The sequence below is a fragment of the Clarias gariepinus genome, chromosome 17 (genome assembly GCF_024256425.1).
Source record: "Clarias gariepinus isolate MV-2021 ecotype Netherlands chromosome 17, CGAR_prim_01v2, whole genome shotgun sequence".
Classification (NCBI taxonomy): domain Eukaryota; kingdom Metazoa; phylum Chordata; class Actinopteri; order Siluriformes; family Clariidae; genus Clarias; species Clarias gariepinus.
In genome coordinates this window covers 6,900,018-6,918,413 of record NC_071116.1, presented here as the reverse complement: position 1 = coordinate 6,918,413, position 18,396 = coordinate 6,900,018, and the positions used below count along the sequence as shown (strand labels likewise).

General features: G+C 37.9%; 1 protein-coding gene across 4 annotated transcripts in view; it reads right to left on the bottom strand.

The window, feature by feature from the left end:
• The window catches only part of apc (APC regulator of WNT signaling pathway), a 40,023-nt gene that overhangs the window by 10,917 nt on the left and 10,710 nt on the right, over nucleotides 1–18,396 (bottom strand). For 3 of the 4 annotated variants that reach the window (XM_053515830.1, XM_053515828.1, XM_053515831.1), the window contains 6 exons: nucleotides 14,685–14,837; nucleotides 2,934–3,018; nucleotides 2,220–2,397; nucleotides 1,943–2,051; nucleotides 1,706–1,819; nucleotides 1,196–1,279 (listed from right to left, as the gene is read on the bottom strand). In XM_053515830.1, coding sequence (XP_053371805.1) covers nucleotides 1,196–1,279; nucleotides 1,706–1,819; nucleotides 1,943–2,051; nucleotides 2,220–2,397; nucleotides 2,934–3,018; nucleotides 14,685–14,819 — 705 coding nt within the window. In that variant the 5' untranslated portion in view covers nucleotides 14,820–14,837. Of the gene's footprint in view, nucleotides 1–1,195; nucleotides 1,280–1,705; nucleotides 1,820–1,942; nucleotides 2,052–2,219; nucleotides 2,398–2,933; nucleotides 3,019–5,753; nucleotides 5,908–14,684; nucleotides 14,838–18,396 lie in introns of those variants that run through there. The other variant, XM_053515832.1, reaches the window with a different exon arrangement.

Genomic DNA, 18,396 nt, shown 5'->3' with positions numbered 1-18,396 from the left:
AATCGATATAATATAAATATAGAATCAAATCAATTTCTAGACATTTTCACAAATTTGAAGCTTAAACTTGTCTTTTGGCAGGTGAGTGGGTTGAATTTGGGTTAAAAAGATGCTAAGTTACCAAACCTTAAATAAATATAAACTTTTATTTGTTTTCTAATAATCTCATGAAACAATGAAAGAAATGTTAGACACACTGCCTATTTCTATATGCTGAGATTTAAACCTACACTACAACAGAATGCTAAATTAATAAATTAAAATAAAGACATAAATTTAAAAAAAGCAAGCAAGCAAGCAACCCACCCAGAAAGAGAAAAAACAGACGGAAATTGAGATTTTATCAACTCTGATTAAGATCTCTGACCTAGATCAAAACAAAGGGAAAAAAACTGAAACTTTGAAACAGGCGATAAGATGGTATGATGATGATTATGAATTGCAAACTTTGATCAGCCTACGCATGTCTATACCACATTTAAACACCTCAGTGTTGCTTTTTAGTCCCTTGACTTCAAAAATGCACTACCAGTCAAAAGTTCTGGACACCCCTTTTAATTCCAGGCTCTTTTCTGATTTTAATTTCTTTTACAGTGTTAATCAATACTGAAGGCGTCCAAAATATGCAATAATCTCCTTTGACCAGTTGATAAGAGATTTTTCTGATACTTCTGCTCTGTAAATCCCTCATAACGGCTCTAATCTGAGGTGCTGGTTGTTAATTGGCGATTTCTAAGTCTGGTAACTCTAAATTAACTTCTTCTCTGCTGCAGAGGTAGGTTTTAGTCTCACTTTCCTGGGAAGGTCTTCATGAGAGCCAGCTCCATCATGGTGCTTGATGGGTTTTGCAAACACACTTGACACAATACTGTTCTTGCAAGAACTATTTCATGACAGCCGCTGATAACTGACTGCTCAATTATCTAATGCCATGTGTATTACTTCATAATTCCACCGGTACTGTAAATCACTCAGACACTTATCGTCTATAACGCTTTATCCTGTATACAGGGTCGCAGGGGACCTGGAGCCCATTCCCAACATACTTAAGGCACCAGGCTGGGCATACCCTAAACGAGGTGCCAATCCATCACAGGGCACATACAAAACCCACCAGGCACAGGGAGAACATGCAAACTCCATGCACGAAAACCCGATATGGGAATCGAACACATAATAGGATTCCTAGACCAACCTCAGTTTCTGAAGACTGGGATTGTAAGTGCTGGCGCAGTCTCAGCATGTCCTTCTCGATCTGTTGTATACGTGCCACCCGCACCTGAAAACATAATCATGTTAGAGATTTTATAGAATTTAGAGACAGCAGCAGATCGCGTGTTAAAATTCTGCTTTAGTTAACTTGGTGAGAATCTCATCACTGCCACAGATTGTCCCAAGACCAAAACCCCAGAAAAAATATTATCAATCTCAAAATTCTTACAGCAACCTTTTTTTCCTCCTCCAGCTGTGCGATTGCATTACAAGACCAGCACTTTTGAAAGAATTCACGATCAAAATGTCTTTTACATACCTTTCACTAAACTGTTTTTCCCCCAAGATGAATTTTATCTGCTTTCAGTTTGCCATTTACTTTATTTAATAAAAAAGTCTACCATGTCTAAAAATTGTATCATAATCTATGAATACTGCCCCCTCAGAACACACAGTATATCAATTCTGAATGTTCTGTTAAATGAAACCTCACCTGTGCCCTTTGCTCCATGTCCTGGCAGGTGCCCAACTGCTCCTCCATCGCGGCCCGAATCTGCCGAGCCTCGTAGTCCAGCTGTCTGCGAGTCATATCTGTCTGTAACGAAAACTACACGAGAAAAAAAAATGAAAGACAATTAATAAACAGGGTATTTTCTCATTAAACACACAATTAATGGTGAAATAATAAAACCATCAAATTCATGAATGCGATTTATATTTATGAATGTACATTTCCAGTCAGTGGCAGACTGTCGATCCTTTTGGTCAGGTTTTCCAACTGGGCATAATACCAATCCTTCTCTTTCTCCTCTTTCTGAAGCTCGGCCATTAACAAGGACCTAAACAGAACAATTCAACAAACACTGGTAAATATAAAGCACAACAGAGCAACACAGCACTATATAATTAACACAAAAACAGATCAAAATTGAAATCGGATCAAGGACATAACTAACTAAAAATCTATATAATAAACAAAAAGACAATTTTAGAAGGATGGGGCTCACCTCTCCTTTTCCAGCTCCTCCAGGTATCCGGCGCTGTCTCTGCCCCCGTTGGTTACTCCTCTTCTGGGAAAGGAGCCCATGGGACTGCTGTCAGCAGACCGGTCCGAACTTGAGCCCGGCACAGGTGTCTTCAGTCTCAGCTTAACCCCTGAGAAACTGCTAGGCTCCAGATTTATCTCTGAAGATGCAGAGGAATAAAAAAAGGAAAAGAAAAAAAATGATGGAAGTTCCTGCTGAGTGATTTTTACAACTGAGATTAAAGAAAATCTTTCAATAAACTATTATTTCAATATTTATAAGGCAACTGGAATAAGAATTTTCAAAGTACATGACCAAAAGTATGTGGACACCGGGCCATCTTAATGACAAGTGCCTCCAGAATATTCTATACATTTGCTCTTCTAATAACCTCCATGCTTCCGAGAAGGCTTTGTACTAGATTTTAAAGTGTGGTTGCGGGCCACAAGTGAGGTCACGAACTTATTTAAGGGGACTTTAATTGTTCCAATTCATCCAAAAAGTGCTCACAGTGAGGCTGCGATCAAAGCCCTGTGCAAATCACTAATGTCTTAATGAGTGAGAATTAAAAAAAATGATAATGTGAGAACATACACAGACATTTAACATGTCTCCAACTTATGCATATGGGTGTGATGGGCAGGTGTCCACAAACTTTTGACTGTACCGGCGATCAGATTTATAAACCGCTCATACCTTTAAGCCTTTCCAAAAAGTCAATCTGGCCTTGGGAATCTGTAGAGTCGTCTTCGATACTTCCTTGGAGCTGCTTCAGCACCTCCTGCATCAGACAAACAGAGAAGGTTTTCACCACCTTTTTCTGACAAACACGAAACCACCCGCATGCACGCACCACGTTATGATCTTCAGATCCTGGAGATCAAGAAAAAGTACTGACTAAAAGGAGGGAAGATGTTTTCAGCTTTTTTTTTTGCCTGTAGGTTAAAGTGGTTATGATAAAGAGAAAGGAACGGTGAACATCAAAGCGCTTTGAAGTCTCATCAAACAGTTTCTCTTGTCAGAAGCTCAGGACAGCTTTGAAGTCTCGCAGATGTGATCTTGCTATTTCTTTGTGATACTGCGGTAGATGAGGCTCTGAGATGTGAACGGAGAGGAACCTGTTGCTCTGTTAAAAGCAGTTTCCTTCAGCATGCCTTTAAAAACGACCTCTTGCATCCACGGCTCAGGAATTTAGTTTGCAAGTCTAGTTAACTAGACTACTATTAATTTAACTACAGCAGTTGCCTGACAAAACCCAATTTCAAAACCAGTCATGGAAGCACTTTTAGCAAGTAATAATTGCTTTGAAGTTGTTCCAAATCGACTCTGAACCATCCATGTTCTTTTATTTATTGCTATAAAGCTAACTAGCTCCTAAAACAAGGCTGAATCTCAAATCGCTCTCTAAACCCTAATTAAGAGCACTACATGGAATTAGTGGAATACAAAGAGAAACTTATAGGACTGTCCACCACCTCCATTATTTATTCTTCTTATCTTTTGGTACCAGTTATATAGCACCAGTAAGAATTTAAAACCACTTCTCATTCTTGTTAATTACACCAACTGTCGGTCATCAGCTCTGCAACTCATGATTAGTTAGTTCTGCAAAAAATAAAAAATAAAAAAAATAAAAATTATAATCTGTTAATAATAAATGTTTGTGGAAATCTTTTATAAAAGCAATATCACTCTCAGGTTGTGCTGGATATCAGAATGGCTGCGATGCCTTTAACACTCTGACTGCAAGCAATCGTATCACAGCCATGCTAATATTCATCACAACAGCACTCGTCAGCGTTGCCGTCACATGCTGCAGGCTTTACACTTCTATTCTTTGAGTTTAATGTTAGTTCAGATTACATGTACTGTATGATGATCCCCTAGATCCTATATCTGATACTTTCAATTCCATTTTGTGTTTTTGTTTATTAGTGTGACAGCGAACACTACCAAGCTTACGTTACACTGCATCACATGGCATGACAATGAGAAAATAAAATCAGGGTCCGTATGCACAAAGCTTCTTAAGCCTAAAAGTTGCTTCTAGTCATAAAATCACTAGAATAAATAGATTAGATTTACAAAATTTTCTTAGAATTTCCTCTTAAATTTAGGAATAAATCTTAGGATAAAAATGATTCACAAAACATCTCAGCCCTAAAAATTGTCACGAGTAAGGAGGAGGACTTTTAAGAGGCTTAAGAGTTTCTAAGGCGGAATTAGATAAAAGTAAACACTGCTCTTCTGTCCAATTTGGTTTTCTTGTTCTTTTACTCCCTTCTATCTCTCTTGGATGGTTGGCTAGTGGAACTTTAATAGACTGTCCTGCAATCATGTAAATTGGTAAAAGCTGAGCCATTTTCCTCCCATCAATCTAAAATGGATTACAAGAAATAAAATCAGTTTGGTAAATAAATATAAGAACTTAAATATAGCAACTACTGTGTGAAAATCGGTTGCTTCAAAAGTAGACGTTTTTCAATATTTGCCTGTTTTAATTAAATTTAAAATACTTAGCCTATAACAGAAACTTTGAATAAAGTAACCTGTACTCATGATTATACAGTTTCTTCTATTAATTCTGTTATGATATATTCTATTTTCATAAAGAGCGCATTTTAAGACATTTACAGGTTTTTTAACAACCAATCACAGTCCTTGAACTGCTGCATCAACTCTAGCAATGGGGTCAACCACACCTCCTCACTAAGATGAAGGTTTTTGTACTTTCTTTACTCACTTTTAGTCTAAGACTCCCAGCTAGGCCTTAATAGGCAAAGATAGGAGCTCTCAGAGATCTGAGCCCAGATTCACAAAGCTTCTTAGAATTTTCTCAGAGACCAGTACCAGAATTGATACTAGAGATGGGGCAGTAATATGGTGCAGTTCCTCTATTATCCTATAGGTGGCTCCACTCCAAACTATTCACAAACTGGCAGGTTATACAGCATCCTGTACAGTAGGAGCACATTACTTGCCAAGTTTGTTTAGAATTGAATATATAAAATCTGGATATTTATAAAATCGTGAGTCTTGGCACCTAGGCAACAAGATAATATTATATCAGGAGATTCCCATCACTAATAGATGCATCTCTAGTTAACATATCATATGTATATATATATCTATAAAATCAGATCAGACTTACAACATGATGTTCTGACAGTACATGATACAAACTTATTTTAAAATGCTGCACTTTGAAGATCGTTTTGAGGCAATAACCCAAAACTGATGTCGATGCAAGTTTATTTATGTCTGTAATCCCTCTGTTACAATGCAGACATATACACTTGTAGAGTTCATGTAACAAACACTGCTATTAGAGAGGTACAGAGGTATTTGAGATATTTACTATAAAGGAAAACCAAATACTATGCCCAGTGTTGAGCTCATACTTTTCACATCAACTGTCAAACCACCATCAACGATAACTCAACAAGCATACATTACACAGTCACAAAATAACATCCTGCTCTTAAACACCAGTTTTAACACCAGCTGCCGACTTACCACAAGGCACAAAAACTTTGCACAATTACTGTTAATCCATCTTTACGATAATTATATTCCAATAGACACCTTCAGGACTTTAACGATACCCATTCCTACATCCAGTTTCAGCTAATCCATTGAGCAGACATCCGAAAAATAAAAGTAATAAATTCCCTCCGCAGTGTGCCTGCCTCTCAGGAAGCAGTTCTTTCCTCCCTTCCCATCCAGCCTTGTGGAAAACAGCCACTTCCCATTCAGAATGATGGCTTTAGGCCTCTGACCTCTGGCTCACACACACACACACACACACACACCACCGGACCTTTTCACAGACAGCCAAAAGGGACACAAACAAAACCGGCTGCTAGTCTGAGACACCGAGGTTTCCCCCACACAAACAAAATGAGACATCTCTGAGTAGACTTGGGGGAACAACGGCTTCATTATTCAAGAGTCATGCGATCGAAGACCACTCACTATGCTCTTAGTCAGAGTGATGTATAGAACAGATGACAGCAATAACACTTGTCTTGGTTTCATTTCGTCTCGGCTCCGTGTCACATCTCGAAACCACGCAGTAACTCAGAGAACACTTAATTACAGTGTTTAAGCAGCCAAATCCACAATAAGCAACATTCAGCCTGACAAGTCATGGCTCATGAGTGTAATGTGCTCTTGCCTGCACCGCTCAAAGTCGGGCACGGTGTCAGCTTGCACGGATCCAGAAGGGACGGCAGATGCCCTTGAAATTCTGTCACACGGAAGCATCGATGCGTACACCCCAATCACACACGTGCACACTTTTAAAACCGTCATTCTATCCTCCTGCTAATGGAAATCGATGTGGAAACTGGTGTATAGGGATGGAGCCGAGAATACAACGGACACTTGAGGAGTCTACAGGAGTAAACCGGTCGGTTGAGGAGGCTGAGGGAAACCCCACCTTCTGTTCTCTTTCCTCGTTATAAACATCCTTGAAAATAGAAAGGAAACTGAACAGATAGGATGCCACTGGGACAAAACAAGTAAAGGATCATCGAGGAAACAAGGGGGTAAAAGTACAAGGCTTGAGGTAAAACTTTGCTGTCCAAGCATCTAGTGCCATACAGGCACGTCGAAAGTACGGTTGGGTGCCGAAACCCGCTGCCAATATGGCATCGGTACCTACTGTAAGGGGTAGCACAGTGGTTAAGGCACTGGGCTAGGTTCGGAAGGTCCCAGGTTCAAACTCCACGACCACCAAGTTGTCACTGTTGGGCCCTCGAGCAAGGCCCCTTAACACTCACCTGCTCAGATATATAATGAGATAAAAATGTTAGTCGCTCTGGATAAGGGCGTCTGCAAAATGCCTAAATGTAAATGTTATATATTTTTTGTAATTGTATATTTACAAATAAATTGTATATTTATTTATTGTATACTGTATATAACCAATATGTACCAAGACCGACAGAGTCCGGTGCCACTTAAATGCCGGGTCGATTGAAATATTTGTCCTCTGGCTCTCTGAAACGGACATAAGCAGCCTCAGCATACGTGAAAAATACTTTCCTAACTAAGAAAATGCACATGAACGCGAATTGGCAGACTCTAACAATACAAATCCAACTGATCTTTGTAGTAACGAGAGTGCCCATGTTCTTTTCACATTCCGACTTAAAAGCATAACTCGGGATGGGAAAGAAGACCATCTGCGTAAAATCAGCGCAGCCCTAGCAAAGTCAGGAGACTTAGTGTGTCGTTTTTTGCCAAATAAGGTAAAAATGGTCTTTCTGCAAAGGAATTGCTTAAATTATCTTTAATTATCTTTGTGGTTCTTTTTTTTTTTTTTTTTAGGCTCCAGTATCGTAAAAAAAAAAAAAAAAGAAAAAAACACCAACATACCCAACCTTGGTCGCAAGCAGTTTAAAGGACTCTTCAAGTTGTAAGTTTTTTGGAGGGAAAAGATTAAGAAACAATTCTGAACAACTGCAGAAGTGCAGGATAAACTACATTTTCACCATGCAACATAATCTGTGAAATAAAAGGCATAAAAATGGCGACAGAGTAAAGGCAAAAAGATTAAGACCTGCTCCTGTTAAGTTTTTAACTTGTGACATTTATAAAAGCAAATGTGTAATGCCAGACACCAATCAAATCCTGATGCTTGATCCAATGCTTACGGCGCACCTGATCCTGTTTGCACACTTGTCTGGTCTAGCTGGTGCGACGATTCAGATTTCAACATTCTTAACCAGATGAGGTTTACAGCGGTACTCGTGATAGGTCTGCGCTGTTGGCGACCTCTCCCTACTGTATGAACTATGAGACTCTATTAGCAAGTGCTTTCCAGTCAGGGATGGTCAGGATAAACTACACTAGTTTCTTTGTCATTACCGCAATTATGCAAAGCCTGCATTAGCCGGCATTACAAAAGATCAATAAATTCCCACTTAAAAATCCAATGCGTCATGACTTTGTATGGATGTCTATAGTGCGGCCCTTTCGTCTAGTCTCATTCGATGAGTAAATGGGCTTCACATTCATGACTCTCTAAATGAAACTCTACACTGCAGCTATTGTTTCAGGCACTGAGCTCAGATGATAACATTTTGAGTCACCAAAACAGGCAGAAAGAATAAATTTACTGCCAAGTAGTGGACTTAACAGGTTTCCTCCAAGCCTAGTCCAAAGGTTGACTCTGTACATTTTTGAATAACCCACCTTTTGAGACTGACAAGCATTTAGAACATTAGATTAACGCCAAATAATTTTATAAACCGCATTATTTTTCTACTCTGTACTCGGGTACACTTTCTCTCTCCGATACTGCAGGTGACAGTATGCAATCAGATGGTTTGCAAGCTGCCATTAAATATTAAAGGGAAGAAGAGAACGAGGAAGTCACTCTGTGGTATGCATGAGATTTTTGATATTTTGGAAATAAATGTCAGGGACAAAGCCACATGATACATTGATTTAACAGCCACATTGCAGTGTTTTTCACACAGAGTATACTTTATTTGGGGGGGATTTTTCCCCGATTTTCTCCCGAATTTTTAGTCATGTCCAATTCCTCCCAGTCACCAGGGGGCTCGGAAATGATCCCGGGTCCCTAGTATGGTGAAAAGCACCCTAAACGTACCGTAGGTTTGGGTTCAACGTGCATATGGTAAATGGACATGTGTAGGAAAGCATTGGCCAGGCAAGCAGCATTGTTCACACTTGCCTGTGTAGCTTATATACATCTGGACAATGTGAAAGACATTTGCTACAATAATACACCATTGCATGATCTGTGATCACGCGCTAAGCATATTATCTCGTAAACAAGTTATTATAGTAGCGCCAAGCATAACCCTTGTCTTCCAGATGGACATATCTCCATTTTGGAACAATAGACTGTGCTCTGAATATAAATTCTACCAGGGCTGAGGGAGGAAGTCCAGATACTAATGAATGTGAGGTGTTTACTCTCTGCCTGCAGATGTTTGTCTCCGGAAGCCTGGGAAAAGAGGAAATGGCTGTGGAATAGAAACGGGCCACATTCATGAGTGAGACAAAGCCAGGAAGGGAGCGTCGCCAAAAGAAGTAGAGAAGTTACAGAGTCACGATTTGATTTGAGCCTCGAAGTATCACAATAAAATTTTCTACAATTCTAGGGCGTTTTCACATTAAACATGATGTTATGTGCCCAGGAACGATCGCTCCTCCATACCAGCCCTCCCGCTGGGAGACACTCACATTGTTTTTGCTCTCCGTACTCGGGTACACACGCATATTTACATTCTCTGATACACCAGAAGGCAGCATGCGTCTACTAGTTTTTGAGCCACCATTAAACACAAGATAAAGACAAAAAACAAGGAAGTTAACTTTCACTTTATGCCTAATATTAATATTTCTGAAAAAATATGTTAAAAGTAACCCTCGCGTGCCTTCCTACTTTATACTTTCCAACGTCTAAACAGCAATTTAATTCCGTGCTCAAGTACAACTGGCTTCCATATAGGAGTCGATTCATGCGCAAATACACTGTATAGTTCTCAAGACTTTGTGGTCAAGTGTTTTCGCCAACGATCCCGAGGTGCCAAGGTGAAAACGCTCTTAGTAAATAATTTGCTTCACCCATGCCTGTCAATGTGGCGATACAAAAAAAAAAAAAGACCATCTTCAAGCAAAAAGCCAATTCGATTTTGCAATTCAATTCAATTGCTCTTTATTTTTCTACCCATCCCATGACATCTGGAGATTGTGCCAGGTTCAGTAGACAAAGGCCAACCCTGCGAACATCCCAAGGCATCCAGAGAAAGACCAGCTCCAGCTGGATTCTGGTTTGGAGCTACACATACTGCTCCCAGTGATCCAGACCCCTTCTGCCCTTTGCACCTGCTGACTCGTCCCTGTGCTGAACTGGACTTCATGTTATATAACTTTTGTTATATTGAACTTTCAGCTGCATAACACACGATGTTATATCATCTCTATCTGTTATCACCCAGATGAGGATGGGTTCCCTGTTGAGTCTGGTTCCTCTTAAGGTTTCTTCCTATTGCAATCTCGGGGAGTTTTTCCTTGCCACTGTCGCCTTCACCCATGGCTTGCTCATCAGAGACAATCTCTGTATTATCTAGACACATTTTTTTCACACATACACACTTCCATTCTTTTCATTTTTGTGAAGCTGCTTTGAGACAATGACCATTGTTAAAAGTGCTATATAAATAACATTGAATTAAAAAATAAAACAGTTATAACTTTCTTTTAAATGGAAGTTTTGACACATTACATTGCACCATGGGAATCTATGTGCATGACTCAGTAGGGAAAATACGAAACTTATATTAATCCAAGTCAAAATCTGAACCGGTAGTAGGTTTAAAAAAAATAGATATGCAATGCCCACGTTCATCATGTCAGCCCAAGCTGCAAGGGGCCAAAGCAGTGTCTCATTAGTGTCCCAAAGGCTGTGATTACTTCTAGAGCTGGCATACCTACTGGCATGTAAGACAGCCCAATGTTCCCATATTGGGCTTTCTTTTTTTTTCTAAATATAGGCTTCCGCCAAATGTGTCAGACTCTTAGATCTACTGTACACAATTTAAACTTGAACATGGTGAATTTAACATCTTAAGAGGTCGCACTGTAAAGAGCAAATTCTTCTCCTGTGTCCATGTCCATTAGCAAGCAAAGGATGATGGGAGCATGGACAAAGGGACAGAAACGGCTCCTGGCAACTACAGAATGACTGGCTGGCTATCTCTGCCGTCTAATGAAAGCTTTTTTTCTCTGGCATGAAATGAATCATCAGAGACGAGGGATAAAAGAGAAAGAAAATAAATAATTTGGTTTATATTTTACAAAATGTTCAGGTGTATTAAAAAGAGGCTGCACAAACATCAGTCTTGTCAGGACACAAGCCGATTCCTTAGGAAAAAACATTTCTCCCATTTTGATCTGAACTCATATTATATCTAGACATTCCCATGGTTCTCATCCAACCAACCAAAATAGCTTCATTTCCCTTTAAGCATCCAACGACGAATGAATGGCAGAGTGCAGCAAAATCTGCTTCCGTTTCCCCCGGCAACACCAAACGTGTTCCAGAAAATGGCACCGACATCGTTATTCAAGTGAGACGTTCAGATAACGTACCGTATAGCAATCCATTGTAAAAGATATAAGGTTATTATATTCAAAGATCCTGCACTTAGATGAAAAATAAACCTGATGTGTGTTCATAAAGCAGCTCTCACACCGTCGTCTGCCCTCGGCGGAAAGCTGCCAGGTCGCATCCCAATAATTAGGAGCAGGCAAGTGGCTGATGGAGAGAAAAAAGCCAGCAAGGAACCCAAGCCTGCCCATGGTCTTAAAGGGTAAAAAAAAAAAAAGAAATGAAGGCATCCGGGTGGGATCGATGAATCTAATGTGACGTTTTAGCCATGATGCAGGGGGATGAGTGAGGAAATAACGCAGTACGATAGAAAATTTCATGGCGAGGAAGGCAAGAGGGAGAGACAAAGTGTTTACAGAAACCAGTGTCAGATTTTCCTTTAGAACATCGGAACAAGGTCAGTAATGTGAAACGCACGATGGAAATTGCACAAACCAGTACAGCAAGTGGAACTGCATTACACCCCAACCAATACTATGTGGTATACTTCTTTAGTACAGCAGCGTGTGGCTCAAAACTAAACCTTGCTACTGCAGTTATTTCAATTTCTTAATTTAACCAAAAAAAAAAAAGGCCATATGTTCTCGTCTATTTTCTCACAATTCCTTTTCTCCAATTTCTCGCAATCCGATCATAACGATCACGAATCACGAATTAATTATTTAAGTGGACTGGAAAAGTCTACAACCCTAGTGGAAATGTCCTGCGTCTATACTCATCATAGTTTTACATTTACAACATTACACATTATGGGTATGGTGTGGCTTTATTTTAAGAATGGAATTTTGTGGTACTTGCATTTGTGACAAAAAGCCTCTTTAATTAGTCGTTTTATATCAATAAATCAACAATTGTGGCTAACCTAAGCAGGATTTCATGACTTACTTAATATAGTAATACATTAACTAGTGGCTTTATATTAAAGACTTGAGATTATTTGTAGTTACGAATCTCGTGGAAAATGTCCTGCATCTACACTACAAAAGAATATTTATATTTTTAGTAAACGCTATATTACTTGTACTGATTTCCAATTTTTTTTCCATTGAAACCTGACCTGTCCATAATGATTTTTTAAGGACTATAAGACACCACAGACAAACATTGTTGTAACTTTTCTTTAATTGAAAGAACCCAATTTTGTGTTATATATATAGTTTGTTTTGTTTTAATGAAGTTCATCACGGGCATCTTTAAGACAAGTGAGCCAGTATGTGATTATTCCCAGACTGTTTTCTTACTGAACAAAATGGAAGCTTGTGCATGATTGGCACAGAATGGGTTATATATCTGTCAGTCATCGCCTGAACACCATTTGTGGACCATAAAAGCTAAAGACCAGCTGATTACAGTCACTGGATGATCAATCAGTGCAACTTTAATTATTGGATTAATTTATTTTAGTTTTTTTTTTCTTATCACTGTACAGGGGGATAAGTTGAGTTCAACCTATATTTGTTAAATATAAATTACTGCAAAGTGAAATTCTTTATTCTTCGCATATCTCAGCTTTTATTATTAGTCAGGGTTTAGAGCGTTGGGTCGGCCATTTTACTGCGCCTCTGGAGCAGACAGGGTTAAGTGCCATGCTTCGGTTTTTTTTTTTTTTTTTTTTTTTTTTTTGGTAAATATGAACATTTATATTTTTAATCAGATAAAAATAAATAAAAAAATAAAAAACTCATTCACTAAATACAATTTCATGCCCTTTTATGTAGTGTCCATAACTTATTTTGATTCAAAACTTTCAATGATCTTAATGGTCATTCAGATGAAACTTAGTCAAGTTAGATTTCACGTGAAAAGACAAACCTGAAAAAGTGTATTATTTTATATATGTAAAATTGTTAAGATATTGTAATATTAATTTGACATGGTTACGGACACTACAGAATTTTGTGCTTTTTAAGCTTTTACCAAAAAACTATTCAAACAATTTTTACAGGTCATACAATATGTTTTTAGAAGCTTACTTTCATTATTATTATTATAACAAATCATTATTGTTTAAAATGATACAAAAAAAAATGCCATTTTGGGGGCACAAAACATGCCAGAATTATTTTTTGAATTGAGGGAAGGTAAGATTGGTCACCTCCATGTTGCAGAAAGTTCAGAATGTGTTCAGCCTTCTTTGGCACACACATTTTCTGTACTATATGGATAACATAAAAATAAACTAAAGAGATACATTTCCTGAAGAAAATGTGAGTGGTGCTTGCCATGTCATAGATATAGCTGTTACAGCTGATATTGGTCTCCATGTTAAGTCTATGCTTCGCAAGCACCACTAATAAATAAATCAGCACCAATATGGTGTTTTAGCCGTTTATAAGTGACTTAATTTTCATAGCTTAGAATTAGTGGCCTAACCTTAGTGGCTTTGCCTTAGGAGCTTTATATCTGAAGTTAGGCACTTGTGATTTAACTTTGGTGGCTTATAAACCAGCTACAATTTGTGGCCTGACATCAGTGGCTTTGCCTTAGTGGCTTTATACTTGAGGCATAGCATCGGTGGATTAATATTAGAAACTTTATACTAGGAGAGAAATTTTACTGCATAGGTGACGCTAAAGCTTATTTTAGTGGCTGTATGTCAGTGGCTTAACACAAATGACTTGACATGAGCGACTCGATATCAAGAAAGGAATTTTGCTGTACTTGTGACAAAGCCTCTTCAATCAGTAGTTTTATATTAATGAATCAACATTAGAAGGATTACATTTCTTACCTAACATTAATAAATTAAGATGAGCGATTTATATCACAGAAGATTAGGAATCCTAGTTTATCTTAGTCTGTCTTAGTCTATCTTAGTTTGTCTTATTATGACTTTATACACAGTAATTGTACATGTACCTACTGAAGGTATATTCTACAACTGAAATAACGTTAGTGATTCAACATTAGTAGATCAACATTTATGGCTTATTCCGAGTAACCTGACATTAGTGACTGTATTGTACTGACGTTATTTTAGTGATTCTAAAGATGAAATTATCCATTAAAATTTAAATATCCATAAGCTTTTCCTCGCCGTTTCCATTCATGTTTTCTTATGTGCAAATTCAGCGTTCACTGAGGACAGGTGGACAGTTCACTCGAGCGCATCATAATCCAGTTCAAAGGCTTTAGATTACAATAACCATGAATATGAGAGCAACGTCCTTGACCGAAGATTTAAATAAAGCTCGCTGGATGGCGTTTCGATTACAGTGGTAATTGCTGCAATCAGCGCTTTCAAGGTTTAGCGGCACGTGAATGAATCGAGCCGACAGCTCGCGCTTCGCACGTACCTTCATATTAGATGCCTCGGTCTCCAGCTTGGTGAGGTGGTTCGAGTTGTCCTCGAGCTCTTGTCTCAGGTTGGAGTTCTCCATTTTCAGGGCCTCCACTTGCTTCAGCAGCTGGTCATATGATGCTGCAGCCATCTTGGATTACCTTTTGACCTACAAAGCAGAACAGGCTGATCAGAGGTTTAAAGCGATATCTTGGTTAACTGATATTGTATGGCGTTATAGTTAGGCCCGTTCCTGAGTGGGGGTAGGTTTCACATTAGACTCATCTTATAAGAAGACATAAGCATCCCAATTATCATCATCTTCATTCACTATTATTGTTCTTGTATCCACATATAAAAGGTAAAAGAATCATGTATCATATCCCCCTGGCTCATGTTGCACTTTAATTAAACAATTCTTTAATGAACTTTAATGAATCATTTTAATATTTTATTTAAATAGACTTCTTGAGTTATTTTTTCACGCAAGACAATGAGCAGACGTTCCTTGCTTCTCCTTTTTTTTTTTTTTTTTGCGTTTAACATTATACAGTATTTTTCTTGCTCCCTTCGTCTCTTTGGTGATTCGGAATGTGATCCGATTCTTGACCAAAAAAACTATCCGAATCATGTGTATTGTGACTACCTGCGCTCCTAATCCACTCATCATCTACAAAAGATCTTCTAAAAAGTCCTAAACATCAATCAAGAAAGCCATTTTTATGAAAAAAATAAAAATAAAACAAATTTTTTAAAAAAATTAATTCTGAAAACAAAGCGCAACATCTAGAGATATTGAAATCCTAATGCAATTAAGAATAAACCGATCCATCTCGTCTTGGTGTGACTTTTTTCTCTATTTTGAAAATTTCCGGAGTTAGTAAGAGAACCAGACATTTAAAAGTTTGTTTCAAAAATCGTAAATTAATTCTGAACTGACCGTTGATGCAACTAATTAAACTGCGCTGCTCTAGTCACCAGTGTGAACAGAAGTGTATTTGGGATGGGAATCACCAGAGACCAACCGATACGATTACACAATACCTAGACACTGATTCAACGTGTAGTGTATTCGGTTAGTATCTTGATTTTTGAGATGTATATAATTTTTCTTTTTTTTTTATTGTAGGACTATGAAGGAACATTTTATCGCCTCAAATGCAAGCATATATAAATTAAAACTTAGTTTAAAAAAAAAAATCAATTCACATAGAATTACTTTGTGTAACAATCAATCCCCTCCCCCCACATCTAACGTGCATGAACACGATCTGAAAATCAATGAGGTTACAATGATCGTAATAAAGTATAAAAATGAGCGGATAATCCCAATAAATCAATGCTGTGGCAAAGGGGCAGCTCATCACACGGGCGATGATTCCTGCTAGAAACGGGAGCCTTTCGTCCAGACATATGCAGCAAAAATAAACTCTAATCCTGCACATAGAGAGAGAAAAAAAAAAAAAAGGACTGAACCAGGATCAGTCCTGTGCTCTCTCTCCTGCTATCTATTTCAGTGTTCTGGTTTTCTATAAACTTATTTATCGAGAATAAATGAGGTGGCTAACATAATAAGAGAAAGTTTGTTAGCTGGTTAAACGCATTAATAAAAACTGATTACATGCACAGAGATGTGACATTACTGTAACATGGATAATAAGCGAGTGTTGGAAGTTGTACAGATGGGAGGGAAAAGATGCCGTTATATATAATGATTTCTTTGTGTGGAAAGTTATACATCACCATTCTGACTTCAAAATGTAATTATATAGTGCATTTGAGGTGGTAAAATCTTGTAGTTTCTCTATAATCCTGCAGATGGCTCACTCTAAACTATTCACCCATTGGTGGGCGGCACAGAATTCTGTATAAGAGAAGCGATTTATTATTTTGTTTAGTATTGTAAAAAAAATAAAGAAATCCGGGGATAAAAATTAATTGTGATAATTATAAAATTATCATACTTAAAGAATCACAACAACAAAAAAATAAAAACGTTGACATTGTAATATCGTAGTGGGGGTAATATCAGTATATTACCAATAATAAACTGCATAATATTATATCAATATTGTGATTTTAATTCATGTGATATTAATCTTGCAACGCTAACCAGGTGTAAATCAAAAAGTTTGAGAGGTTTTTCCATCTATATGTTACCATCAACAACACATGGATCAAGTAGGAGGATAATCCTTTAAACCCAAATTGGGACTTATCCTAATTTTGTATACTTAGCTTTTTTTTTCTTTAAATCCTTCTAACTTTATTTACAGCAGGGTTACTATAGTAACCAATGTCTTTATGTTCATATCCCTCAAATATAAATCCCTTTTCAGAAATACCTTTGATCTAAAAGTGGTTAAAGACTACAAAACCAAACTGAGAGGAAGGCTGAGAAGAAACAGGTCCCAATTTAAAGTGTTTTATTGTGGTTTAGTCTTTAGGTTAATATCATTTAAGAGGATTTAGTGCTACATTTTGGAGAACCTCATATACAAGTACGGAATAAATCACTACGGCTGTGCAGATATTGGAAAATAGTCAATAACAGCCAGCTGTTACGCAGCCTGACACGTTAGCTACATTTACGATATACAAACAAACTGCCCGGCCAAAAAAGGTCTCCAATATCTGGTTGGGCCGCCGTTAGATTAAGGCACATGTTTACCGTGACATCATTGCGGTAAGCTTTTGCAACGTCATAACATTTGGTGATTCTTTTGAGGCAAAACCTTGAGATCATAACGTTGCCTCCAGAGGCTTGTACGGTGAGCAGTAGGCGTGATGGGTGCATCACTTCACCTTGCTCTTCTCTAATGCGCCCATTACTTGGAGAAGGGTAAATCTGGTATCATCAGACCACATGAACTTTTTCCAAACTTAATGCTCCCTAGCAAACTGAAGCATTTTACTGATCATGCTCAGAGAGGTGTTTTTCTAAAGGCTACACAGCTGTTCAGTTCTAATCACCTTAGTTGTTTTCTTTGCTTGATTCAATCCAATGATTTAATCTTCTGAAAGAGAGGAACACAATCACAGGATGCGTCATCGGACATGGTTGTTAAAGAAATGGGAAGTTACTCACTGCATCGGTTAGAGTTAAATTACTTGTTTCAATCTGAATCATATTGAATCACTAAACATTCAGTGGATACGTATTTAAAATCTAATTCCAACATGACTTGTTTACACGGACGCTGATGCGATAAGATGTGTTTACATGGCGAAAGCTTTTAACCAGGATAGAACATTTTTGACATGTGCAAAGCCGTTCCGCTCACTGTGAAGATTTTAATCTGGCAGAAATATTTAACAGAAGTAGTAGTATTTTTTTTAGACTTCCCATATTTTCAAAAAAATCTCACCTTTTCTAACAAGAGAAAAAGTCAGATCAAAGGTTTACAAGGCTACTGTAAGTATTTACCTAACAAACAGGTCAAAGGTTCACACACACACACACACTCTCTCGGTCTGATCGGCCCAGACTGTCCCGACTGAGGTGATGCCTTTCCATTCGGATTCATTCTGGGTTAATGTTTACAATATTAGCGGAATATAAATGATACAATACAGATTTGATATTCTGTCTAAATTATCACTTTTTAATCTGTTTATAGTTACATTTATGGTTGTGGAACATCTACAAGCCCATTACTTACTCCAAGTCCTCACTCACCTCACAGCAGCTTTGAGATTAAAACATTTTTAATCTTAAATACAATTTT